Source organism: Rhea americana, unplaced genomic scaffold (assembly GCF_003343005.1).
Source record: "Rhea americana isolate MKP2758 unplaced genomic scaffold, rheAme1 scaffold_90, whole genome shotgun sequence".
Lineage (NCBI taxonomy): Eukaryota > Metazoa > Chordata > Aves > Rheiformes > Rheidae > Rhea > Rhea americana.
In genome coordinates, this window is record NW_028187089.1 from 205,005 (window position 1) to 231,917 (window position 26,913).

The 26,913-nt window shown below is 40.6% G+C and overlaps 2 protein-coding genes across 2 annotated transcripts in view; one reads left to right on the forward strand and one right to left on the reverse strand.

Moving 5' to 3' along the window:
- ZDHHC15 (zDHHC palmitoyltransferase 15) overlaps positions 1-7,914 on the forward strand; it is a 158,859-nt gene extending 150,945 nt beyond the window's left edge. The window contains exon 12 of the mRNA XM_085324284.1: positions 1,030-7,914. The gene's annotated coding sequence lies outside the window, so the exon portion shown is untranslated. The remainder of the gene's footprint in view (positions 1-1,029) is intronic.
- The window catches only part of UPRT (uracil phosphoribosyltransferase homolog), a 31,680-nt gene continuing 11,020 nt past the window's right edge, over positions 6,254-26,913 (reverse strand). The window contains exons 2-7 of the mRNA XM_085324286.1: positions 19,174-19,216; positions 13,596-13,665; positions 11,310-11,372; positions 10,388-10,549; positions 9,498-9,596; positions 6,254-8,683 (exon numbers count right to left, since the gene is read on the reverse strand). Of these exons, the coding sequence (XP_085180412.1) occupies positions 8,577-8,683; positions 9,498-9,596; positions 10,388-10,549; positions 11,310-11,372; positions 13,596-13,665; positions 19,174-19,216 (544 nt within the window). The 3' untranslated portion in view covers positions 6,254-8,576. The remainder of the gene's footprint in view (positions 8,684-9,497; positions 9,597-10,387; positions 10,550-11,309; positions 11,373-13,595; positions 13,666-19,173; positions 19,217-26,913) is intronic.

Consider the following 26,913-nt stretch of genomic DNA (forward strand, 5'->3'; position numbering starts at 1 on the left):
GAGATACTCTCAGCAGAGTGCATGTTGATGCAACTGTACGTGATAGTATTTTGCCAGTGGTGCTACCTCTTATTCAGAAATGTGTGGCTCAAGAACAGTGGCTGTCCAAAAGCCCTGGGCCAGATGCTCGCTCAGTTTACCCGAAGCTGAAAGGCACAGTTTGTTGGGGAGGAAATAAACCCTGCAGCTCCTCTGGTGGATGTGGCAACCGTGGTTCTTGCCACTAAGTTCTACAATTATAAGAATGAAAATCTGGCCTGTGATTCGTGGAAGGTGTGGGAAGGTGGAGATACGGTCTCGAAAGAAATTGAAGTTGAGAACAGCCGTGCTGCCTGCTGCATGCGACTGGGAGTAAACGAAAGGGATTTGTAATATCCTGTCAGCCATTACTTTTATCTGGTTGTCCTTCACCCTGGACAAACGAGTGCAGCAGCGCATGACACATGGCTTGGGGAAGATGATGCATGCCAGATTGTTCACTGATACACAACCTGCTCTGACTTTCATAATAGTGGGGAGGAACCCCCACACTCACCGTTGCAATAAGCTGCAGGCTGTGTCCTCAGTCTCCATAAAAGAATTGTACAGTGAAGTATCACTGATCAAGATTCGAGGGGTGTCCTCTGCTCTCCCCCTTGTAGGAGATGGACTAATCAGATACTGTTTGCCCCTTAATTTGCTCTGGATGTCAAGAAACTCTAAATTGTATGTGAAAGAACTGTAATCCACTGCCTGGTTCTCCACATAAGTAAAGCAGTGCAAGATTTTCATAAATGGGGTTCTTGCATGTTTTAGATGTGATTCTATTTTCTTCTGCTGAGAAGAAAACCCCAGAATGTGTCTGCTGTTGATAACTGGTGAAAAATATAGAATGCCTTTCTACCCAGGGAATGAAAAAGCGGCGTTTTCCCTGTCATTGTACCTGGCTTTAAAATCAGTCAAAAGTCAAAGTCAAGGTTATATAGCCATATATTATAGCTCATAAGATCGGTGCTTACAGTTGCATGTTTTTCTTTCTTTAAATTTCAGCTTCCCTCTCAGGAGCCTTCTCTTTTCATGGACTTCAGTTTTAAGGGTCGGAAAAAAAATGACTCTTCAAGATGAGAAAACATCATGAAGTATCATCTGATTGGAATCTGCATTCTAGAGTGCTTCTCCAGAAATCCTGCTACACAGATGTTTCAAGGCTTTATAAGTTTAAGTTATGGAGTGAACAGAACAGTTTTATAGAGTGAATCTGGCCAATCTTCTTTGGCCTGCTCTCTTTATTTTATAAATAATATATATTTTTTATTCAAAATAGGTGAAAAAATATTGATGTGAGTGCATTTCCAAAGGCCTTTTCGTTTTGCAAACATCAGGGACTCAAGCTCTCAGAATTCTTCCAAGCCATAATATTCTTGGGAAACCTATTTATTTAGAGACTGATTCTCCAATCTTCTCTGACAAGTGGCGTTTTCTAATAAGTGTTTAAAGTCCCATCTGAGTAAGTTCAACTCAATAAGAGACAGACTTGCGTAAATTTGGGACTAAATCGGTAGTTGGATGTGTGTGTGTTGAATGCAAAAGTGCTGAACATGCATATACATATGCAGCTGTGTATGGAAATGAAATAGTTAGTCATATTGCCAGTATCAAGATTCAAGAATATTGTGGCCGTTGGTGCTTTTTTCCGGGAGGGTGTCATTGTCTTAGATTTTGAGTTATGGTGCCCTTGAAGATGAATCCTACTTGCAGGTACCTAAAATTCTAAGGGAATTTTAGACAGTGCAGTTTGCATTAATCCCTAGGGTTAGGGCTAAACTGACAGAATTTGCATGGCAATTAGAGCATTATCACCTTACCCCAGGATCAGTGTTTGATGGGAATGTTTGTATTTATGGAGTCAGAAGGAAAGGTGTTAGTTTGAAATGGATGAGTTGGAAATGTGCACTAAATATTTTGGCTCCAGCACTAGCATTTGGAGCTTACCTTTCACAAAGGTGGTTTTAGTCCCATAACGCTGAAGAGACAACGACTGATGTCCTGAATTAGGTCAGACTTCTTCCTAAGTAAATGTATTGACTAGTGTTATAAAGATTTTTTTTTTCAACACCAAGAGGTGATCAGATTTTTTCTATTTATTTGACTCCATTTGCAGTCAAAGGAAAGCACTAGTATTTTTATTCTGCAGCATGGAACTGAGAATTTGCATCTGTGTCATATGCAGTTTTCTAGATCTGAGTCCTTTTTTTTATCTGCACGGTTCAGATCTGGCAACTCCATCACTCATGTTTGAATTAGATACATGCTTGAAGTATTAGTATACTGCCTTTCAGATCATTTGTTGCACCTACCATTTTCTCTCCAGTTTTTATGTTTTTTTGTTGCCCCTTTGTGTTGACAGTGACTCTGCAGCAGTTGTGCATGTCATGAGAAATTACCGGATAAGTATCTGTTCCGTGACAAAGGCCTTGGCTACATACTGGATCTTTTTACCTCTGTTTACTCTGCTGCAGCTACCGGTATCTCCACTGGTAGGACATTAATGAGGCAAAGGAGCTGTGCAGAGACTTTCTGTCCGTAAGAGCAGACATTTAATTATCTGATATAAACGATGCCTTTTAGGCAGACATTTTATATGTCCGTCTCTAATCTCTGCACCTAGGAGCAGAGCAGGCATTACGCTCTGTAGAATGTCTTCTTGCTAAAATTTAAATCGTAAGAGATGGGGAATGTTTTCCCAGTGTCAGTGTAGGTTATTCACCCTTTTCCTCGGAGGGTTGCCGAACGCTCTCCGCACGTTCCTGCTGATGGCGCTTCAGCCACTTCTGTTTGATGGCTCTGCAATCGAACAGCTGTTGACTGCTGAAACTGTTTTTCCTAGCAAATCTAAACCTTCGTTTCTAATATAAATCTGTTGCTAGATCTTAAGTTGTGTTTGGTGAAGGAGGGTAGTAGAATTAATCACTTCGTTTTCTGGCAAAACATATTTCAGAGGGGGGTCTTTAGAGGAAGATGGCAGCTAAATGTAATAGGAAATCATAGGAATTTAGCACCAACTGTTATTTGCGCCTTTTAAAATGCTAAGGTCTCGAACTCTATGTTTCTACTGTATAAAACAGGAAGATAATTTGGCAGCTTTCTGTTTCGTTCTGTCAGCTTAGGGGTATTTTTAGGCTAGGACTATCAGAGCTGTGTCTGAAGGCATGCGGAGTTGCAGGAGTTTTCTTGCATCCTTTCTGAATCTGGTTCTGTTTTAGGGCTATTTCATTCTTTCAGTGTCATTTATTTGCCAAACTGTGGCAGCAGCAGAACCGCCTAAAAGAGCTGCAGATGTGGTCCTTGCTCGCTGTCCACCTGCGACACTGTTCGTTAGTTCGTCCGTAACATAACTACAACTGAAGACAAAAATGTATTATTAAAACAAATATCTTTATGATAATGCTTACGTTTGGAAATAGCTTTAAATGTTTCCACGTACTTTCCTTAGCTTGCTTACTGCTATCAAGTCACTTCCCTTGTGACTAGTTAGAGCTGATTTTCCTTTTTCCTTAAAAGCAGCTCAGCCTTACCTGGTTATAACAGACTCTTGTCCAGGCAGAAACAAGGAACAATTGCAACATAATTTCAGATGACCTACTAGGGAGGATGCAGCTATTTCGGTTAGTCTTTCAGGCCTTTGAGAAGACTGCCAGCTAGAAATCTAGTCAGCGTAAAAGCAGTATTTTGACTGCAGCACCTAATAGTTGTGGTTTTAAAGCTGAGCTTCTGTTTACGTTTTAGATTGGCTTTTGGTTTTCTTTGCTTCTGAAAGAAAGTTGCGTATGCGTAATGTTCTGTCAAATATGCTGGGTAAACGCCCTGGAAAACAGAGATTACTCGGACTAGTTCTGTAATCGTTGCTGTAGGTAACAAAACGGATCAAGTGTTCAGCCAGGTGTGCGCGAGCTTCTTCCAACTCGCAGTTCTTCAGCCCTTCAAGGGGGCGAATCGGTCTCCGCCCCGACCGGCGCGGTCTCCCGGGTGCTGCYGCGCTCGGAGGAGGCCCGAGGGGCTCGTCCTGGGAAGCTGCCGTCGTCGCCGCCTCGCTCCACCCGTCCGTTCGGTCGCGCCCCAACGCCGGCGGTGCAGCCGGCGGCTGAGGCGCGAAGCTCCGTTGCGGAGCTTCCTCGGCTGGGTGACGGCAGCGTTTGCGAGGCTGCGTGCGCTGCGCTCCCGCCTGGAAGCAGCGCGGCGACGTCGCGCTCGGCCTCGCCCCCGGGGCCGGGAGCGTTTCCCCTGGCTAAGCAGCTCSGGCCAGACCTACGCGCTCGGGGCGGGGCGGCGCGGTGCCGGCTGCCGCCGTGGCCGTGCCCGCGAGGGTGCGGGAGCCGGAACAGGGCCCCCAAACGCYGCGTGCGGCTCCAGCGAGCAGTCGTCAGGCCCGTTGCAAAGTGTCGAACGCGGCGGTGGTTTCTGTTAGCTTAAATCAGGGCCTGTGTACAGCACATCCAGCCGTGCCCGTCCGGTTGCTGTTCGTGTTTGGTCGTTTTGCAAGRCGTTTCCTGTCCTTCGCGCTGTCCTTCGCGTGCTCTCAGCACCTTCTCCAAGCGGACGCCGCTGTGTGAAAGAAGGAATTCCCTTTTCGCCGCGTTTCGGTGCGATACTGCCGCGCGCTCTCACYCCTTTTGTCTTGGGTTAATGCTCCAAAATAATTCACGGCTAACGACCGCCTCCTTGCCTCTCCCCCTTCTCTCCCGCTGGCGTTCAGGCACGCGGCACTCGGGAGGTAGCGAGAACATCATGTTGGTGTCTCGGGACCGTCTCGCGACGGTCCGACTTTCTGCCAGTGAGGCTGGGCGAGGAACCAGGGCGAGGAACCAGGGCGTGGATAGGCATCGCTGCACTGAGGTTTGTTTTGTTTGTCTCTTGCTGCGTTGGTGTCGTGTTTTTGGAGTAGAATCRAGTTGTATCCCTTTAAACGGGGAATAGTACTGTACTTTTTTAATGGGCTCTACTAGTGTGCGTACTGTACTGTAACTGATAAGGACTGGGAAGTTTTCTTTTAGCCTAGAAGTAATGAATGTTAACTTCCTGGAACTAATTAGAAGTAAGATTCAGCAAAATCTATCGCAATTATACTTTTTAAATTCTGTATTCTGATGTGGACTGAAAGCACAACTTAGCGTTAGTTACCAAACCTAACGCATAAAGTCTGTAGCACAATATGAATGTAAAGCATCAGGAAAAAAAAMCCTTTTCTTCCTCCCTCCCCATGGTTAGATGTAAAGGAAGATTTTGTAAGCCGTATTCAGGGAGCAGCTGCCTCTAGCGTAGCTGTTAAGCCAGCAGAACAGATTTACTGTTTGCATAGCTGCTAGTTCATGGACATGTTGAATTAGCAGGTTAAGGAGGTACCATTGCCCTTGTTTATTAAGCCAGAAGTAACTAACTCAAAGGGTTATATTTACATTTCAGTGACCCCCGTGGTACAAATTTTTGAAATTGATCCATAGTACTTGAAAATACCTTGATTTTATTGATATTTTTCCAATTATATCAGCTGCCGTTTTGTTACAGAACACTTGCAAAAATAAACTCATTTTGAAATTGTCAATTAAAGCATTTGCATGGTAGAGTGGCATTTTGCATTAAAAGCAATGGTCTGTCCAACAGGTTGGCAGTGAGGAGCATTGCAGCGTTGTGGCACTGCCCGTGTACGCTTCCTGCTTAATGTTTTATTTGCTTCTCTGCTGGTTACCATCGAGCTSGTACCTGCTGTTACACATTTTTATTCTTACTGTCCTTTTTACTTCTCGCTTTGTGCTCTTCCTCCTGAATATGYAGTTAAAATGTATCAGGTTTCAACTGTTCCTGCTATTTTCTTTGGAGACTAAGAAGGTGAGTAGGTGCCATTTTAAAGAGTTATACTATGTATTTTATTTGTAACTAAACTTAACATTTGTCAGGTCCGGGTTTGTGATTCTTACCATTTAGACAGCTTTCTTTGCTCAAAGCAGTGGGAGCCGACTTTCCATGTTCCTTTTATCTTCTTCCTAAAAATCATGTTTCTTTGCTTTCAAGCTTCAGTTTGGAATGTAAACTTTGTGAAATAAAACATAAGTTTACATTTCAAATACGAATCTATAAGTCTGTTACACCTTCGTGGCTTTTTTTTTGTATCAACAGAAGAAAAACAGCATTTGTAAATACAACAGCATTTGTAAAACTTTAAGTGGATCACAGCAGCCACTGTCAAAAAATCATAAGTTTTTTTTTTTTTTTTTAAAAAAAAAAAAAGCAACGGGATCATCCTTTCTTCTTATTCCAATTGTGCTTAAGAAGACACAGTCTCCTATCAGATACTAGTACCAAGCAGCTCATATAACATAGAAGTATTTTACTTGATGGGAGTCTTGGTATTTCAGTACTTACTGGACTCTAAATTTTTGAGGCTAAATCCCACAGGAAGCGTGGAAAAAAATACCTTTGTCCTCCCTGCCCGCTTTCTAAAATGAAAAATTGCATGTGCGGCACCTTCTCATCTCTTTCCTTTATAAGCTGAAATGAAATCCTGTGGATTCTTGAAAGTGTTGCTGTATTGTTTCTCCCCTTTCCCAGAGGATCCTGGTGCTTCTGGCGTGTATGTAAGAAAGAGATGTAAATTCTCATATAAGCATCTAATATCCTGCTTATGTAAGGGGCCACCTGGCGTGGTGCTGCAGACGCGGCCTCTGGTGAGAAGGAGATAAAATTTTATGACTAGTGTCATAAAAGACCTTGTGTGAAGAGGTGGGGGGAACCTGGTGTCTGTTGCGCGTTGGCGCCGTGTGGGGGAATTCTTTTGCAATGGTTATGTTCACCTGTGGGCCTCTGCTGTACTTACTGATGATGGAAACAGCCATTCCAGAGTAACTCCAAACTGCGGTGTTTGAAATTGTCCTTTCTTGCTGGAAGCATGCAAAACAGAAATTATTTTATAATTTTTTTYGCCAGGTATTTTTCAGCTGAGAAAGAGGCTCATTCATGTTTATTTTTTTAAAATGGGCCCTTCAAATATGAACTAAATCTTAGGATTAGTTAATGACAAACCTCTTGTATGTTAGAGTTCAGCTGTATTGAGAGTTTTGCCTTGCTTCAAAGTAAACCAAGTTGGTTTCACTCGGTGTTCATTGCTGGGTTTGGATTTGGCAAGAAAACTTCCATTAAACAGAACAGTAGCTGAAACGGTTGCTCTTGCATTAGAAAGCTTTGTTTGGGAACCAATATGCTACCTCCTAGACTGGGTCAGAATGACTTTTGTTTTTCCTTTTCACTGATAACCACTGTAATGTAAAGAACTTTTCATAGCAAGGAAGACTAGCTTTTAGTGGGCACTTTGCCAGTAACTTAAATTATTGGAAATGTTAACAGAGATTCCATTTATTAATATATTACAGCATTGAGTTGCTTTTACATAAAAACAGGACCTAGTGTTGGTATTTATAAGTAAGTATTTTGTGTCTGCAAATTTTGCATTAAATCAGTGCTGTTGTGTTCAGCTGAGGACATGACACATCAGAGCTATGTTGTTTAATACTAATTCATTCCTTAAATTAATAGGAAGTAAATGTTTTCCAGTGAATGTTGCTAACAGTCTACTGACAACATGTGGAATGTTTAGTCAGGTTCAGGAGTTTACTGCTGTTGCTGGCATTGAGACTTTGGATATCAAATGGGTTTTTACTAAAGCTTTCAATATACTCATTTTTACTGTCTAACAAACATTCTCTTTAATATGAATGCTTGGCGTTTCATTAGCACTTTCAAAGTGTTTATATGGTTTATATAATTGAGTATGCTGTACATGTTGCTTTGTTATTTTGTATTATTGTTTATACTAGAGAGCCTGCATGGTTTATACTGTACTGCAGGCAAGGAGTGCATTAAAACCGTTTTTGGCTAATTTATTAATTATACTCGTGATTGGTTATTTCTTGTAACTTAGCCCATGCTCAGGAAAAACATTCTAGCTCTGGAAGCCTTACTCAACTTCAATTGAGACTGCTGCTTTGGAGGGGGGAATGTTCTTTATCTGAGCAAAAAAAGGGATTCTCTGGGTTCCGTGCCCTTATCTTAGGAGGTGTTGTTTGGGGCAGCCTAGATCTTTTTCAGCAGAAGGCTTTGCATGCCTTTTGAAATCAATCCATAGAGAACAAAAAAATCCAAAGTTACATCTTCAGTTATTGGCCAACATCCAAAGACTGGAGTGATGTATGCATTAACAATATTAGTACATGCTTCAATGATTTAGTTTTATTTTGCTCTTGCAAAAAAGCCACAGAACAGGCTATAGAAGAATAAATAAGTTAAAGGAGAAAGTGTAGCGATTTATACAAGCACAACATTTAGATGATTTCAGTCTGTAATGATTCAGGGTGCTATGTTACTGCATCTGATTCTGTGGTCATGCAGTAACCAACTAGAAGTAATATAGGTCAAATATTTTCCCCCYACCCTTGGCCAAGAAGAAGATTTTTAAATATGCCCTCAACCAGCTCTACTACGAGTAATAAAACGTAGAAAAAAAAACATTTTGTAATATCATACAGCCATATCAGTTTCTTCCAAATGTGTCAGTCCGTTCCAAAATACTTCTGTCCAAAGTGTGTTGGTGCAACAGGATGAACTTCTGTAGTTAATATTGTGATCTCTGGAAATTCCTGGATGATCGATTTGGCACCTTGTGAGAAAGGGAAAATGGAATAATTAATAGTGCATTACAACAGTATTTCAGGACAGCGTGTTAAATCATCATTAGCTTTCTGCAGATCTGCCAGCCTCTGTGCTTCCATTTCTGGTTCATGTTTCTGGCTTAGCTTACTGAGCTTTATGAGAAAAAAACTTCAGAAATTTGGTGGATTGGTTTTAGGGGTATTGTTTTGTTTTTAAGCATATATGTCTATCTTCAATCTAATCAGAAAGGCGGTGTTAGATTGTCAGGAATAACTCTGACTGCACTTTGGAAAGTAATAGTGATTGGTGCTGTGGCCCATTTTTAAAACAACCTGTAAAATCTGTTCTCCTGCTCCATAGCTGTTTTTTCTTTTTCGGAACACCTTTTACGTTTTCAAGTGTTTAACATGCAGACAGTACAGTTAACTTTATTATTTTGGTGGCTGACCTACTCGGCATGATCTGCGGGCTGCCACAGCCCAGAGCAGCAGCAGAATTTGTGCTGCTTCGGGAGCCACTGAATCAGTCTGTTACACCTAGCAGCACTGCGGTCCTTGTTTGTGGGTCTACTTAGGCATTTGCTAGATTTGCAGTTTTGCTGCTGTCAGATGTTACAGGCCTTTTGCTTTCTGCTAACCCACTCCACCCACAACCAGTGTTTGTTGTTTAAAAATTCAGCAATCAAAAGAAAAAATTCCTTTCTGAGCAAAGCTCAGGAACAACTTTTCACCATTACCCAGCGCGTGTGACTAATGTCACTCCTCCCCACGGAGCGCACCTGTGCTCGCTCTGCCGTCCCCTCATACTGTACCTCAACTTACCGTGCGGCGTGGAGAACAGGCTTAACAGGATAATGACACTTGGTTGTACGCCGTGTTCTATAAGAACTTTTACAGCCTCAATTACAGTATTACCAGTGCCTGAAAGGGGAAAAAGTGAAAAAAATTTCCCCCTCCTTGGTTAAAGAGCTTACTCTAAACCATTTGAGATATCTGCATTAATATTGTTGTGGTACTAAGTGACAACACTGTCCTTTCTCACTGGAAAAATATCATCTTCGTATGTTTTAATTATAGAAAATTGTGYTCTCCTCATGAAGAAACTTCATCTCTGTACTGAAATAGCAGACTTGGTCACGTTTATGTATGTATTGAAGTTGATAAATTTTACTAATGGCAAGAAATCTCATCTAAAATAACAAAATGGTAATTAGGAGCTCCTTGTATAGACCCAGAATTAAACCTTCTGGAAAGAAGGTTTAAACCTTCTGGAAAGACTGGAAAACTCACTTCATCCTGACAAATTCCTTACCAAATTGAGATTCTTTGGTAGTATTAATTACATTTAATTTTAAAATAATTTAGCTCTAGGATTATAGTATTCATCATGAAAAAGTCTTTTAACAGCATGGTCAAAATACTGTTTGAAGACTTCTCTCATGGTAAAATAAAAAAAAAATCATTTATATCAAACCTTAATGCTACAACCTGTTTCTCACATATGCAGCAATACACAAATTATTTGCTCTGCATTCATGCTAATTAATGTAGGTTAACCGATGCATATTCTGGCAAAGTCTGATATATTCCATACCATGACACCTAAAGCAAGCCAAAAACCTAATACAAGCCTGTGAAATTCAGGAATTTTCTTCTAAATACAGAACATACAGAGATGAGTCTAACTGTAAATAATAGTGTAAGACACTTACTTAGTATTGGGTACATAAGAAGAACTTTTCTCCTGTAAATGTCTGGTGGGAACTTAGCATAGTACACTTTCGCTCTCTGAGTTTCTTCATCACTCTGTATCAGGATTTTTCCTATGCGGATTGATCTACAGCAGTCTCGTAAACCTTGTTCCATTGCCTCTCCTCAAATTGAACAGCAAACAAAACCCAACAAAGAATTGTTACGTGCTAAGAACAGGCACAATTACAAGGTGCTACAATTAAACTGGCAGTCCCAATATTCTATTGGTGAAGAGTTTTAAAAAGCATATTTTTATCTTGGTTCTAAGTATTAAAAACACTTTTTTTTCCCCTCTGTTAGACAGAAAAACTAGTCTGCTCAGTGTCAGTTTCTGGCTTTCTGTGTTCCCATATACTAGTGTTAAGCAAGTTTTCAAAGAAAGGATGTCAAAATGTAAATACTAATAATGTAGTAATTCCTGTCTGGTTTGAGAAACATCTTTGAGCTCTTTCAGAGGAAACCATGATGCAGTAAGTAATACAGAAAGCTGTGGAGCCACTGGATTTTATATCATAGGTATGAAGGTTTAAACAATATTAGACCAAGGAACACTGTCTCCACCACTTGCACAATTTAGCAAAGCATTTGGAGAACTGTCTTTGAGCAGAAAAAGTCAGTGGTAAACAATGAAGGACAGTAATCCATTGTTCCTGAAGATCCTCTAATAGTTAACAGTCATTAGAGGAGAAGTCAGATGAAATCCACTGAAGCTATTTATCTGCTAAAAACATGAGACATTACTTGTTCTGTGATCGGGGTACCCAAGAAAGAATGGCAACTGGCAGGTTTTGGTAAACTTAACTGCACTTTTTATAAATGAATTTAGTCTACAGGTTTCAAAACCTTTAACTCATACTCATTCGACAACCCAAAACTACATACCACTTCGCATAATGCTGACTCCGCAGTTTCCCTTTTCAAATTTCACTCCTTCGTACTTGTATCCTATTAGAGGAAAGAAAGACCAAATGTCAGTGGAAGTGATTGCTCCCTTTTGTCCCATTTTAATACCCCTTTAAGGTACTGTTTCAAGTGACATTCATGTGAATGGGACTGATACCCCTCTTAATACCTAGGGTAAAACACTGATACAAGTTTCTGAACAGGTGGCACAAACCAGTTTTTTTGAGGCTGCACACCATATCCCGCAGTCCTGAAATAAGCAATGGAAACAGGACCAAAAACRTAAATTGGCAGAGTGGCACAGAAGTGATCTTTTTGTTCTAGAGTGTTTGTTTTATAACTCAATCTTCTGTGATTACTTTATACCGAAGATGCTATGCAAAATAAAGATAAACATTATGTCCCTGAGAAGCCAGGTAAATGCACTCTGGTGCTGCAGGTGGAAGAGTTGTAACAGAAGCATGAAGTTACAGTGCTACTTGGAACTGTGGTTTTGATCRTTAAAAGACACAAGTGGGCAATGGTACGATGTGAGCGACAGTACTGGCAGCTCAGGTCTCCTGTTAATTCCAAGAATCTTTAAGATGACAGTTCAAGATGGTCCCATTCATAGTTCTGCAGCTCCATCCCAAGAGGCTGATAATGAGTAACTGCTGGGAAGGAAGTGTATTGGAGATTTTTTTTCTAGGCTTTGCATACTACCCCGCCTAACTGAAGGAAGCCAAAAGGCTCKTTTAAAGGAGAAACAATAAGGTGTTTAATTGACGTCCTTGAGGATAAATCACAGAGAATTCACAGGAGGTAAAAAAAAATCTGCTTCTGAGCACTAGAAATTACCTGCGCTGATGGGATCTTACAAATGCTTGGAGGGAAAGAGTGAAGCACAGATAAGCAGGAATTCTCAGGAGTATTTGAGTCCTCACAGTACACTTTCTATTRGAAGAGCCAGAGTGAGGCCATTTTAGCACTCTTAGGCACAGGTGTTGGAATGGGAGGACTGACATACAAACTGCAGACCTAAGAGGGCTTCCTAAGGTAAGGATCTACAGTATGGCCAAGAATAAGTGCAGGAAACTTAAGTCTTTTCATCAAAGCAACACGTGCTCAGAGAACAAGGTCTAAGATATTCTTTGCCAATAGCCAGGACAGTGGCCCAGTCAAGAAAAATTGTAGAGCTTCCATGTAGTATTACTCACAGAAGACAYGCCAGTCAAATTGTGTAATGCAGAAAGCCAGAATCATCAAACCATCGGTCACCACCTAACCTGGAACACCTCTGAAGCCGATGCTCAAGACGTAAAGTTGCAGCTGTTTCAGCAAGAACTCTGGTAAGTGATTGTCCCTTCTCAGAACTTCCCTGACCTCTAACTAGTTTCAAAATTGACCCTTTGCCATCCATCGCTTCTGTAACTAAAATGAAGGGTAAAGACATGCAAATGACTTACTGTCAAGGGCTGGGTTGGGAAAAGGGGCAAGTTTACAGAGAGAGCTGCTCTTACCCTGGAGGAAACTTAGATGAAATCCTCAAGAGGAAGAGGGCTAAGCTGATATATGTCTTACAGGGGTAATGTAGGTTTGAAGTGTGAACATAAGCAGTCCTCCAGAAGTAGCTGATGCACTGTAAGCTTCTACTACACTACTTGTAACATGTGCAACTTCACATTTCTTTAACAGGACCAAACCAAAATTATTGCAATGGGTTTCCTCTAGTCTTTCCTGCTCATCACTCTCAGCTGGCCTCTAGTTGTAAACAGAGGCAGATTTAAGCTGGCATTGCAAAACTGTTTCTGCTGAGTATTTTTTCTTTAACAGGCATGTGAAATGTCATCAATTTTAATTCAACATTGTGGTAAGGGCAAGTAAGCTGATATTGCACATACACTGGTAAATTTTCATCACCATTTTGCAAGGGCAATTTTTAAAACCTTAGTAAGATGACAACCATATGTTTTGCTGAAGCAGGGCATACTTGCTAGCCTTTTAATTACTTTAATTGCCCACTTGTGTCTTTTAACGATCAAAACCACAGTTCCAAGTAGCACTGTAACTTCATGCTTCTGTTACAACTCTTCCACCTGCAGCACCAGAGTGCATTTACCTGGCTTCTCAGGGACATAATGTTTATCTTTATTTTGCATAGCACCTTCGGTATAAAGTAAGAAGCCAAACTGTTAAACTGTTTCAGCCTCTTGCAACAGTTCCATATTTTGTTACAGAAAGTTTCCACTTCCAGGCCTACTGGTGGAGGAATAAGTCCCCACTTACCTGTTGGAGTGGTCACTGTACATTCTGTGTATGGTAGCTGATTCAGTCCCTCTTCAACCACAAGTCTGATCTGTAGAACCAAAGGGATCAGGCAACTTAAAGGCTTTTCAAACTATCCAGGTAAGATACTAAATGTTAGTGTTTTTTTACAAGAGCTACATGAACACATGCATCAGCTGAACAGGTTCTCTTCTAGCAGCAGCTAGGGGTTACTTGAGACCTTTTCGGGGTGATGCATGTATTTTGTCTACAGATCAAATGATAGCCTTACAAGCAAAACTGAGGGGAAGGGGGTCATCAGCAATCCCCGACACCCTGATAAAAATGAACAAACCACCACTAATGTTAACTTCATCTTGCTGATAAAAAATACTACTGAGAGAAGGAAAAAAATCACCACCATCACCACACCCTGGAGTTGCCTATCTGTTAGGTCCTAAAGTCTGCTTTCATACCAATATTTCTATGCGTAAGCTGCAGTGGGGCCCAGGACAGCCACAGGAGCTGCAGCAATGCACCACAAAATGCCCAAAGACAGGTCAGTCAAGCAAGAAATCTCTTAATAACCATCTTCATCTGGCACCTGCCAAACGCTATTATATCATTATTATGGGATGCTCTGCAAAGCGCTTGCACTTTGCACGGTACAGATGGCCCTGTTTCAGCAGGGACACCTCCACAGGAGATATGGCTAGTAAGTTAGTCTCTCTAGCCTCAAGTGGCCAGAAAACCTCGAGCTCTCCCCTGATGCTAGCCCTGCAGCTGTACCCCAGGCAGTTATTTAAACATATTTGTGTGAACCCAGAATGATTTCCCATGAAAGATGTTCTGGGTATTAAAGATTTAGAAAATGTTCTCTAGCAGCAAGCCAAAGATTCAAAAGCTACAATTGCTCAAGGACAGCTGCTACCAAGCCAAAGATGAAACCTATTAAGCAAAAGTCACTGTATAATGGCAGAAATGAGGCAATCACTCCTGGGAGCAGGCAAGTGTCTTTCTCATTTCAGACGCTTCTAATTCCAGAAGCAGGGCAGAAGGGGCTAGAAGATTTTTCTTCTTATCCTTCAATCTGCCCTACTTCCTAGCACACAGGCAGGCTCTACTAGGAATTACCAAAGGTCTCTTTAAGTTTATAGTTTCTCTTTGAAGAAATTTTTATTAATTTTAGTACTACAAGAATTTTATCTAGAGTTGGATTTGTGGCAGCTATATTCAGAGGCAGTGATCAGATTAAACCAGTGAAGGTGTCAGAGACAGTGCAAGTCACATATAAAGGGAGCAAAAGACTGAAAAAGCAATTTATGTGGTAATACAAATAATTCTGACAAGGGTCTCTCTATACATACAGTTACTGTATGTATTATACAGTACCTGGTTCCCATATGCAGCTTGGCTGCAGTGACTGCRTATATTAGATACGTATACATACAGTATAAGATACACAGTCACTGCAGGTGACCAGGTCCCTTTGGCAGGTCCCCTTCGTGCTTGACTCACTTGCATGTGTTTGGCAGTTCCAGAAAATGTATGTATATCAGGAAGCAAGTTTTACCACCYTCCTCCTCCTCCTCTATATCTAAAAGTAAAGTTTTCTTTCTAAGTCTTTTCTGGAACACTTCAATCCTGAGATTGAAGGCACTAGTGTTTCTATGTGGGATAGACCACTAATGGAARGACATCTTCTGACAGAAGCAAACCAACAAATCCTTGATTTAATTGTAGGTTTCTGGGACAAAGTTTGGGGGCTCTTTTTAAGGTTATTTCACAAAAAGCTATGAGCCAGGTCTGGAAGAAACTTTTTGTTTTTCATACTTCTTTGATGTTGAGAGGGTTAGTACCACTCAATACTATCTGCCAGATGTTCTGAGCAAACCAGTGAAGGTCTATAGTCAAATTATAAATCTCACTGTCATTGCTACACCTCAACATATTTTATAAAGAAGCTGGGAAATAGTCTGTTGTGAACTTGTTGGTTTTGATATAACATTTATTTTTGCACTATACTTTTTGTCTCCTCTAGACTCAGAGATTATAATTTCTGGTCATTTTCAGCTTCTTTCCTCTCTGGCCCTGAGGACCAGCAGCGCTGCTCCTCTCCCAGACAGGTGGTTGTAACTGCTTCAAATCTAAAGCTGAGCAGGTCCTGTTAAGGCCCACATGTGAAGGAGAGAGAGGTAAAGCTTTGGTGTTGAGGTAGAAGAGTTTGAACAGAAATTAAAACCATTAATAGCAATGGCAATCGTTAGCAATAGTAAGAGTTAAAGTCTGCTTTAGCTACTTTTTTCAATAAGAAGGAACATTAAATTCTAGCAGGCCTAGTTAAATTGTCAAGGCTCACAGACTTATGCTGAAGTTTTAGTTTAAGCATTTAATGCTGTTATACAAAACTATACAGTTAACATGCCAGGTTATTACAATTACGTGTTTAAGAGTTAGTTACTCAAGAGCCTCTGCAGTAAGCAAAGGAAACTACTGTTTGCTTTGAACTTTCATTAATATAAGGTCTGTTAGAACTGTTAGCAAAAGTTACAGCTACCTACTACAAACATTTCAAGGATGTGAAAATGGTAGTGACATCTATCTTTTCTAGGCCAATTAATCATGTTAATAAAGTCTCCTTACCACACAAATACTACTGAAGAAATCAGGATTGGTCAGTTCTTCAGAGTCTATAAACAGATAAATTTGGATATAGGCAACTAAAGGACGTAGGATGACATTACTCTAAAGAGGTATGGTCATAAAGTAAAGAAACCAGCTACGGAGCAGTTAAAGATGGCACTGCACTGAACAGCCAAAATTGAAAAAAAGTTAGCTTTTTAAGAACCATCCCAAAAGATATTGGTATTCCTGAGTGGTTACAGGTGACACAACTCTCCTAACTGCCTGCAATTTGGAAAAAGGTAAAATACGTAGCTGCCAATAAATTAGAAATTAATTAAATTCTGGAGCGACTATTATATTCTTCCTCTGTTTCATTGGAAGACAGTAGTCTAACTGTATTTTATATGATAATCATGTATCCCTTAATTTCCAAGATCATTACAACTCCTAGGTGGATCCTCTAGCCCATTATGTTGCAGATTGCAGCCTACTTTAGCTTTTCTTGAAAGCAGAAGGGAGGGCAGGATAGCGAACTGTCAGTAGAATTTCATACTAGTACAGTTCTTGTCACCTCAGGATTGCAAACTGCTTGCTTATACGCATCATCATTCTCTTTAAACAGAGGTAGCCGGGCAGAAGGGTTGAACGCTCTGTTCAGGAAGCAAAGAATGAATTCCTCAGACTCGGACCTCCAGTCAAAACACAAAGCATATCTTCGGCTTTCTGCTGAAAAGCATCACTATTTGCCAACCGAGGTTGTAGGCCAGCACTGTGTACCTTCTACAGAGAACACCTTGGAAAAATATTCAGAAGGTCTTAGTAATAGTGCAGTGGCCTTTGTGAGTATCTAATTAGTGCTATAAAAGCTCTGCAAGATGCCATCAATGAAACACTGCATGGCTGCTGGACAGAACAGATACTAGGGTTGCAGCGCAAGCCTTTTGTGCTGAGGTGTTTGGTCCCTGGGTTTCTCTCTGAAATAATGTGTATTTTGTTACCCTACAATCACAGATTTGTTCTTCCATTCACCTACTGCATCTTGTCATTAAGGAACACAGTTTGCTAGCTGTATGGAAAACATATAGGGCCTGAACTAGGTTTGTACACCAAGTTCAGCAGAGGCCTAATTCAACATGAGCTTGTGATTGTTTCTGGTCATACCTAGTAATAACATACAGAAAATAAGACAGAGCCTTGTCCTAGGTACTGGGAAACAAACCAGCAGGTTCTACAGCAAATATCTGCATGACCAGCAAATAGAAGCATTTCTATGAAGAAAGCCTCTAGCTGTAAAAGTGTGGRTCAGCCAGCAGAAGATTCTGGTAGAGTGGCCTGAACTTAACTCACTGCTTGGAAGCTGCAATCTTGTAGCAATGATGGGGGGCATCAGTGCTTGCCTCAGAAGGACACAGTTTACTCTAAGTAAACATGTGAAAGTGCATGGGTGAGGCCCTTCACACTAACTAACTGTAATAAAGTACATTTAGGACAACTGGGGTTTCCCTCTGTCTATACTGCAATAACCATTGTTTATCTCATTTTTAAAGTACTATTCAGGAATATATTTATTTTCTTTAGTTCAAACAGGAAGGAATGCTCCTTTAAGAGTGCAGCATGATGGGAACCTAACACAAGGTAAAATCAGAATGTAAAACAGAGACCCTTATTATGAAAGAAGTTTTAGTGGGAAAGGGGTCTGAAGAGACCTAAACTGGAGACCTAAACTCTGTAAACATTGGTATTGCTGATGTTCACCTCTGTTGACTTCCTGAATCTTTTTTGCACCTTTGAGCATGTGAAAACCACAAAAAAATAGGAAAAAAAGAAACAAGTTGAGCTGGAAGTTAGTAGATCACAGGTTGCAGATGTTTCCTGTGTTTTCTCTGCTTGTCAAACAACCTGTAAAGGATGTATGTCTATTAGAATGGTATCTGCTAAGGACTGCTGGCACAGAGTGAAGTTGGGACTGTGACTTTTTGCATGTCCATTATGAAGTGCTCTTAGCAAGGAGGGTACTCCAGTCAGTAACTTGATCCAATAGTTACAGTGATTAGATTTGCTGGCTCATTTGTTGACCTTTACTGTTCTTGCAGAATGGGAATGCAAGAAACATCCTGCAGAAGGAAAAAGCAGAAGGTAAAGTGGAACAATCTGCAGAGGTAAAAAGCACTGCAGTCACAACCTCAGGCTGTGGACATGTCCAAGGCCTGAGCAAGCCTGGATCAGGTGTGTAAGATTGTGTTCATCATCAAAAGCCTGTCTGCCATAGCAGGTGGTGTTAATCTGGTCTCTGGGACAGTTTTCTCTAGAGGGGGAAAAAAAGGCTTTCTTTATTAATGAATACAGGTTTGCAAACAGGAAACAACTTCATGAGTACAAGGCAGTATATTTGTGCAAGTGGGTGTTGTGGATTTTTTAAGCATATAATTTAACTGAGATAAATGTTGCATTCCAAGTAGTCTTTGGTCTAACTTACTAAAATGTTTGAAAACTTTAAATTACTTTGTCCCTGCTAGTAACCACCATATGGTTAAAAATAAATTCCTAGTGTGGGTGCCCCCAGAGTTATGAATCTAATAAACAACACGTGCCAAGAGGCAGGTCTGTATGCAATTAGTTGTTAACATCTAGACTGTAAGAAATCATATAGCTCTGTTCACAAGATCAAAAGTTCTGTTTCAAACCAAAACTAAATCATCTCTAGCCCCTGTGCATCTGTTTCTACACTGTATTCTCCATTACTACTCTTTATCCTAAAGTAGTGGTGTTTGATGATAACATGGTTTCTGGAACCCTTTGGGATGAAAGCAGTCTATAGCAAAGAACAGAAGTCCCTACACAGAAAGTTGCTGTCAGACAGCACTTTTCTTTGTGAAGAAATGTTGCTCTCACACCACGATTATTCTAACAAGACCGACCTGTTTTATGAAAGAGTTGCAAAGTACAACACCAAGAAGAAAAATTCTTCACCTACCAGACGATCAGCAGAAAACACGAAGTCTCCTCTACTGGCTGTCCTGAAAAAGGTAATAATTTTTATTTTAAATTTGGGAATAACTGTAAGAACATTGATTAACTATAACATTAAACTCAAGCACAATATATTCCAAAGGCAGTTCTAAGGAAAGTCTCCTGCCATATACTAACTTTAGTATAGTTACCGAATAGTCTCTACAGAGACTTTGCCTCATGGTTTTTCTACTTGGCAGAGAAGATTGAGATGCTGTATGCTGTAGCCGTTTACTACTGGCAATGTTGCTGCACTTTGCAAGTAGCAATTAAAATACAAAAACATAAGGATGGTATACTGTAGGTTTTCCATTATGCCACCATTCCAGCTCAGTTCCAAAACATCTCATRAACTCTCATCCGCCCCAGCCTGGTATATTCTCTATAACTGTGAGCAAGCCAGCTTTGCTTTGCCCACTCTCAAATCAACGAGAAACAAGGGACAATGATCATATAGGTCCCAAGCCCTGCGACTCAGTGAACACACCTGATAGGCAGGATATTCCATCTCACCTGAAATTCATTCATACTGTGTCTAGACTAAAGAACTTGAGACTAAAATGATCAGTAATAACTGAGCATTATGATGAAAATACCTCTCTGCTGGCTTACTAGCTTGAGCACAACTTTTTGCTAAAGCAACTGCATGGCTTTTGGCCTATTCAGAAGACAGAAAATAAGCTCACCACTTCCTGCAATGTGCTGTGTAAATATACCATGTTAAAAGCTTGAATGTTAAAACTAGATTTTTAACACCTTGCTTCTCTTATCAAGATGAACTCCCACTACACAAGAAAAGGACAAACTTTCATTTCACATTTAGGATCCAACAGTCAAAGCATGCTAGCCTTAAAWATACTCAGACAAAGCAATCAACATCATATGAAAGTAATTTTTAGCAAATTTTTCTATTAATCATAATAGGCAAACCCCTCTCATTTTCAAACCAAGATACTCCTGATGTCTCCTTAAGTTCCCATAAAGAGAGTTTTGCATTTAATCCCCGAGATTCTGCGTAAACATCTTACGTTTAGATGAGTGAAAGTCAAGAAGTTTGGCTGCTTATTTCCTGGACAACTGGTAACTTAGCCACACTAAAAAAAAAGAGTTTTAAAAAAGACTGTCAGCCTACTCTAATTTCTTTCCTTGTGCTACTAATGCATTATTCATTACTAAAAATGCTGTCTGTTTTTCTGCTTTTCCCTTTTTCTAGCAATGACAAGATGTTCATAATTTTCTGTCACTTAGAATATAAACCAGAAAACCAATACTCAAAATCTTACAATCGTACAAATTGGTTTTATCTTCTAAAGATTTTTAAAGAAATTCACATTCCCATCTATGGTATTTATATATACATATATTAAAAAAAAAAAGTGAAGTAGCAAAGTGTATAGCTAGCACATCTAGATTCTTCTAGACCATGTTCAAAACAGTTAGCCATATTTAGCAAATGGGTGGTAAGACAATGTCAAGATTGCATTTTTGTTTGCAAAGCAATACACATTTAGAGTGAATACTATGAGGTACTCATATAGATTATTAGGCTCAAGTTACCTAATCTATCCTTGCAGAGACACAGATGTTTTTATGCACAGTCCATGGAACACCCTTAGTCAGTTCTCCCTCTTTATTGAAGGGATGAAGGATTATAGAAAACAGTGGTGGCATGCATAAAATTTAGAGATAAAGAATAATAATACCGAAAATGACAGACCTCTTGTACACCGTCAGCTGGAAAGCTGTGGTCACCTTTCAAGCCCCACATCATATGAGAATTGCTAGGGGCCAGAAAAAAAGGCTCAGGTGAAAACACTGGAACTATTTATCTTAAATACTAAAAGTATCCAAAGTAATGATCTATGGTATACTAGAAACTTTCAAAACTTCTTTTCTTAATGAAGTAACAAAACAACATTCAAGGAAGTGACACATTAAAACCTGAGTGTCACAAGACATGGAAAACAATATGAACGTTGTGTTAAACAATATAAATTCATTTCTTTTTGCTTCTGTTTCTGAAGAGATAGAAGCCTTGCTGCTACATATGATAGAATTCATGTAATAAGTTGTAAAAGTTGAAAAGAAATGGGTTTTTTTTGGAAATATACCTTATTAAAACCCGACTGCAAGGCTATATGGGTATAAGACACATGGGCTGTGGTCTGATCCACTTTAGTAATTCCTGTTTTTCTAATTATCATACAATGTCAAGAGACTCCTATSGCACTGTGAGGGCAACACAGGGAGAAAAAAAAAGCCATTTTAAACAGAATTTTAAAAATCTTTGTTAAGTGAACTTATATACTGAGGGGACTGTTGCCATTAGAGGGAGATGATATGGCTAGGAAACAGGACCACGTTCTATTTTTTGGACAAGGAGAAATAAAGTACTTGAATGCTCATCATTTTTAGTGTCTGTGCTATGGAAAGCAAAATGTGAAAGGGATTCCACTCTTCCTGCCTGCAGTACAGTCATCTTTACTCATCATTGATGAGTTATACACTGTTGAATCATCCTACTCTGAACAGCAGTCAGGACCACATGTCCTACTGCTTTACTTTCTTCATTTCTGTATTATTCACTCATTTCCTCAGGGAACAAGAAGTCTGAGCAGAGCACAACAATATGATCTCACATAAAAGACACAATAACCTTTAAATACCTACATTTAAATCATGTCTAGTGTTGAATCAGGATTTAAAAAGATGCTAGCAATCTGAGCTAATGAATTTGTTTCTACAGAAACTAGAGATCTAGATCACAAATTGCTACATTACTCATTTTAGCTTCCAGATCAGTGATTCTAATCTATGCAGGCCAGAAATGAATTTGAGATTTATTCTCCTTGGAAAGAGGCTATAGTTGTTTGTTCCCAAGCCTTCAGTACTTAAATGCATAAGAACACACTCCATTAGAAGATTCAGAATTCAAATCTAATACAAAGCCTAGACAGCACAAGTGAACAAGTCTGAGGAAAAACAACAAACCAACAAACACTTAGATTCAGAGGCTCTATCTCATCTCCCATATTCTGGCACACAGAATTTGTGTTAACTTTAATGACAGATACATAAGAGAAAGCAAAAGAAATACTGATGATTTTAGTCCAGCAAATAATCCTTTATGATTCTGTCAGCTGTCTCCAAACCTTCTCTGTAAGAGAGCACATTATCAGAACAACTTAGACATGCTGGTAGGTGTTGTATAGGATAATACCAAAAGTATTATTTGGCAGAGTGCAGTTCTAAGACTACCCTTAAGAAAGGAAAGAAGCACCCTTCCCCTACTATTGATGATAAAAATATATATAGAGACTGCAGCTGACAAAGCAGCATTTATTGAGGAGTTGTCAGTTGCCAAATCGAGCAGAATGAGGCCATGCCCGGCTCCGCGGTGCTGTCACACAGCACTGACCAGCTCCCACCCGTCACAAACAGCCCCACCAAACAGCACGCTGACCACACACATAAAGGAGTGTGTGGGGAGGGGGTTGCTTTTGTTTTTTTTTTTTTTTAACTAGGAAGTTACTCCAATTCAGGGGTCGTGTTATCGTCCCCTATACCCTCTCAGGAATGAGGGGAGAGCTTTCTGCTTTTCTGAGCAGCTCATACTATAGACAAAATCCCCAAGAGTCCCCAAGATCTGCATCTGGCCTGACCATCCTTAGCCCTGCAATAAGCAAGCCTGATTCTAACCTGCACTGCAGTAACAGGATCTGTCCTTCACTTACTTCAAATTAATAGTCCTAAATTGACAAGGTTTTTTTCTTCCTGCTTTTCACCTGGTTCTTTCTCCCTTCGGGAAGTCAAGGTAGTTTGACTTTTAATTTCTCCATAACCTTTTCAGGTGATTGCTATACCTGGAACATCCATCTTTTTGAGTATTAAGTAAACCAAATATCCTCCTTGAATTCATGCAGCTCTAGTGCTGCCTGTTTTATCTTTTTCATCTAGAAAGAAAGATAAAATGATAGGTATCTAAATGCCCTGTAAATGATATAGCTTTCCCCTCTTCCCCAAGCAGTGTGAGTGAACATATCCTTCTGTCAACTTAAATCAGATTTTTTTGACCAGGACTACTCTTAGCCATAAAGCTGCTTATTCACAAACATTGTATGTTTTCTGAGGGGGTCTTTTAGCACTTGGTTTGAATGCTAGTCGGTCATACAGTCTACTGGCCCAAGAAAAGGTTACTGAATCAATCACTGAACAGTGCATAAGAAGTCCTCTCATCCTTGTGGCTAAGCACATTTTCACATCTTTCTGTAAGACAGGCACTAACATAGGTCATTTTGAAGTCTCTTCACTGAAATGCAGCTGCTTTTCTTAGACAGAACATGAAAATAATGGTTCCCTATAGTTATCACGTACAAAGCCTACAAGAGCCTTTTTAATCCAGCTGAGTCTAGTTCTCTAGTTTTTCTCACTAGGGTGGGAAAGGAGCTTGGAAGTCACAGTTACATCTCCACTGCCACGTCAGTGTCCTGTTCAGAATACAGTGCAGTTTGCTGTCACTCCAGCTGTTACGAGTGATTCATTATTTACAAGTATTATTCTACACTTCTCCTTAAGGAAGTATTGTGCAATGAATCTGATGCAACTCTAAAGAAATCTCTTTGAGGGTAAAATTTCAGCTGACTTATTAAAATATCAGAGACTTGCTCAACATATTTGTAAGAAATCAAAACATACCTACAACTAAATAATAGTAAAACCCCCTAGCTGAGTGCAGTAACCACATTGCTATTATTCTTTCTGATATCAAAACTACATGCTATTTCCTTTTCATTAACCTCAAAACCTTTTATAGGCCATCAGCAAGCCTAGTTTGGATTCCTTCTCTCTTTCTCTCTGCTTAGCCCCTTTTTGCTCTGCGGGGAAGCTACCAAGATGATATTCTCACCTGCAGAGATCTTTTGTGTGGTCTTGCCACAATTGCCCTGTTGTACAATGAGATGGCACTAACTCTGTATGCTGTCTGCAACAAGATSAGCTTTTTCCACAAGGCTTTTAAGATAAAATTTAATAATAATAATAATTAATAATAACAATAATTTGGGGTTAAAAAGCTGATGCCAAATAGTACCATTAATTGTCTATAGTACCATGTACTGTCTTCGAGAGAAGATGATTAGTTTTACATAAAAACACATTAGTGTTATTAGAGTTGCAAAGTTAAGCACTCAAGAACCAGGAAACACCAAAATACAAGCTCTACACATAAGACAGATCTGAAACAAGGGGAAGAAACATGTCTGTGCTCTGTGTTATTTATCGCAGATGCTAGAAAGCCAATGTGTTACATGAAGAGAAGGGTTTATTCAGAACCTGAACACTCTATCAACAAACTAGATTTCACACCTCTGTATCTGATGGTGGTTCCTATGTAACAGCAGGCAAGTCCTAAGCTGTGCTTTTAAGAGGTGCCTGCTACATGTCTGTCATAAGTTGCATGCTAAATTTAATACCTTATAATATCTTCCAAATGCTGAACAAAGCTACAAATGTAATCAATGAGGTCATGTAATCATGTAATCATTTCAGCATCTGAAATGTTATGGAATATCTACAGGAACATTAAGTATCTCACATGGGATGTTTAGCAGTGGGGACACAATTATCTCGCATGGATTTCTACAGTTCAGTTGATCATTTGTAAAACTGGAATAGTATCTCCATGTCTCACAAGGTATGATGGCAGCAAGAACTCTTAGCGACATAAAGTGACAACTATGGAAAATAAGGCCTTCCAGAAAGGCACTCTCCTTTGGAGGTAAGTAAACAAACTGTTCTCCATTACCTGCCTCCCCTCTTAATACTGTTTGTCTCCCAAGACTATTATCATTCTCTCTCATTCCTCCTAGCCCATCATTGCCTTGTCTCTATATCCCCAAACTTCTTTTTGCCTGATCAGTTCCAGTCTCTGCTCCTCAATGTCTGATTCAATTTCACTTTAATTCCAGCCAGTCCTGTTGTTCTCCAGTCTTTTTCCTTTTCCTGGCTCTAGGGCTGCTCTTGTGATCTGTCTTCTTCTGTCCATCCTTGTCCCAAAATCTTTAGCCCCCCCACCCCACTAATACAGACTTCAGAGAGTTGGTCCTTAAATTTTCCTTAATTTGCTAGACTCAATCTTTTTCCCTAAACTCAAGTGATTTCGCTGCCTTTTACCCCCAAACTTAGCATCTCTCCTTTGCCAACCTTTAAATCCAGTCTCTGTCCTAAACTCATGTTGTCTTAATCTGCTCTGTAAAAAAAACTACAGATGCACTCACTATTCCATCTGTAGTTCATTGAACATGCATCAGGGGGGGGCCTTGGGGTTGTTTACATAGTCCTGAGAACACTAAAGGAGTGCAAGTGTAACCTAGTCTGCACAAAATACGGTGAGAAGTTTGCACRTGCTTATTTGAGGTCCAATTCAGACACCAGTATGGTCAAGTCAGAGGAAAGGAAAACTTATGCATTGCTTTACTCCTTTTCAGCCTTTGTTCCTTCTTCTGGTAAGGTTTTGCCACTCTCCATCAATTTTTAGGACCACAGTTAGTCCCTATTAACATCCAATATATCTAGCAGAAGGTCAGAGGATGTTTTCGCTAACAAAACAGATATAGGCTAACACAGGGAAAGGATTTTGGGCAGTGAAGATAAAAACAAGGGAAGACTCTTCCTGTCRGAAGCCTAAGATGATCACAGCATTTATTATCTGTAGAAAGGAAACAGTCTCTGAGACCATAATCAAAGTCTAGAGAAGTAGACAAGGTGAAATTACGAGAAAGAACCTATCCAATGCAGTTTTAAGATTTTTCTAAAAAAATAAAAAATAAATAAAGGTGAGTTTGGGGAAATAAATCTTTCTACTTAGGAAGAGCCATTACTTGTCTTTTAAGTCATTACAATAAATGGCCCAGAAAAAGTACCACTAAAAATTAGGCAGTTATACTAACGACAAGTGAAATCAACTGTAAGAACTTTTAATCTTTATCACAACACTAACTCAGATAACCTGAATGGAAGCTGAGCTACTTTTAAGATCTTTTTGGCCAGCTTATGGCCTTACTGGCCACGCTCTGCACTCTTGCGGAAGAGACTTTGCTGCAGGCGTACCCCCCTGATTTTGAGTTGGGAATCCTCGGGGAGGAGTGACATGTTGTTGCACGGCTGTTAATTCACAAGCAGCACCGTCTGGCTTCACACCAGAGCGGGCCTGGTCAGAGCAGGAAGCACGCTAAGAGGGAAGGTAAAGACTACAAAGAAAAGAGGTCGAAGAGGGTGAAACAACACTGCGCTGCTCCCGAGCAGCAGCAGGCAATCGCGGATGGGACAGCGCACGAGGAAGAAGGCAGCCTTTGCCGCTGCGGAGGGACCGCGCGGGATCTCCCCCGCGACAGGCGCCCGGCTGGCGTCGTGGGGAGCACGGCGCTGCCTCGCGGCTACGTGGGGCCGCGGGCAGGCACCGCGCCGGGCGGCACACGAGCCGCGCAGAGCGGGACGCGGCTCCCGCCGGCGCACGGTGGCGTGACGACGGGCTGCGGCCGCTCTTCTCCCTCACAGAGGATGCGCCACGTGAGCCCCGTGGCGTGGACGCAGGTTAAAACTCTCGCGGGGGAGCGCGAAAACCAGCGCGGCAGCTTCGGGAACCGCGGCGCTGCCAGGGCTTCGCCCACGGATTCGCTCGCCGAGCCCGGAAAGGCGGCGGCGGCGG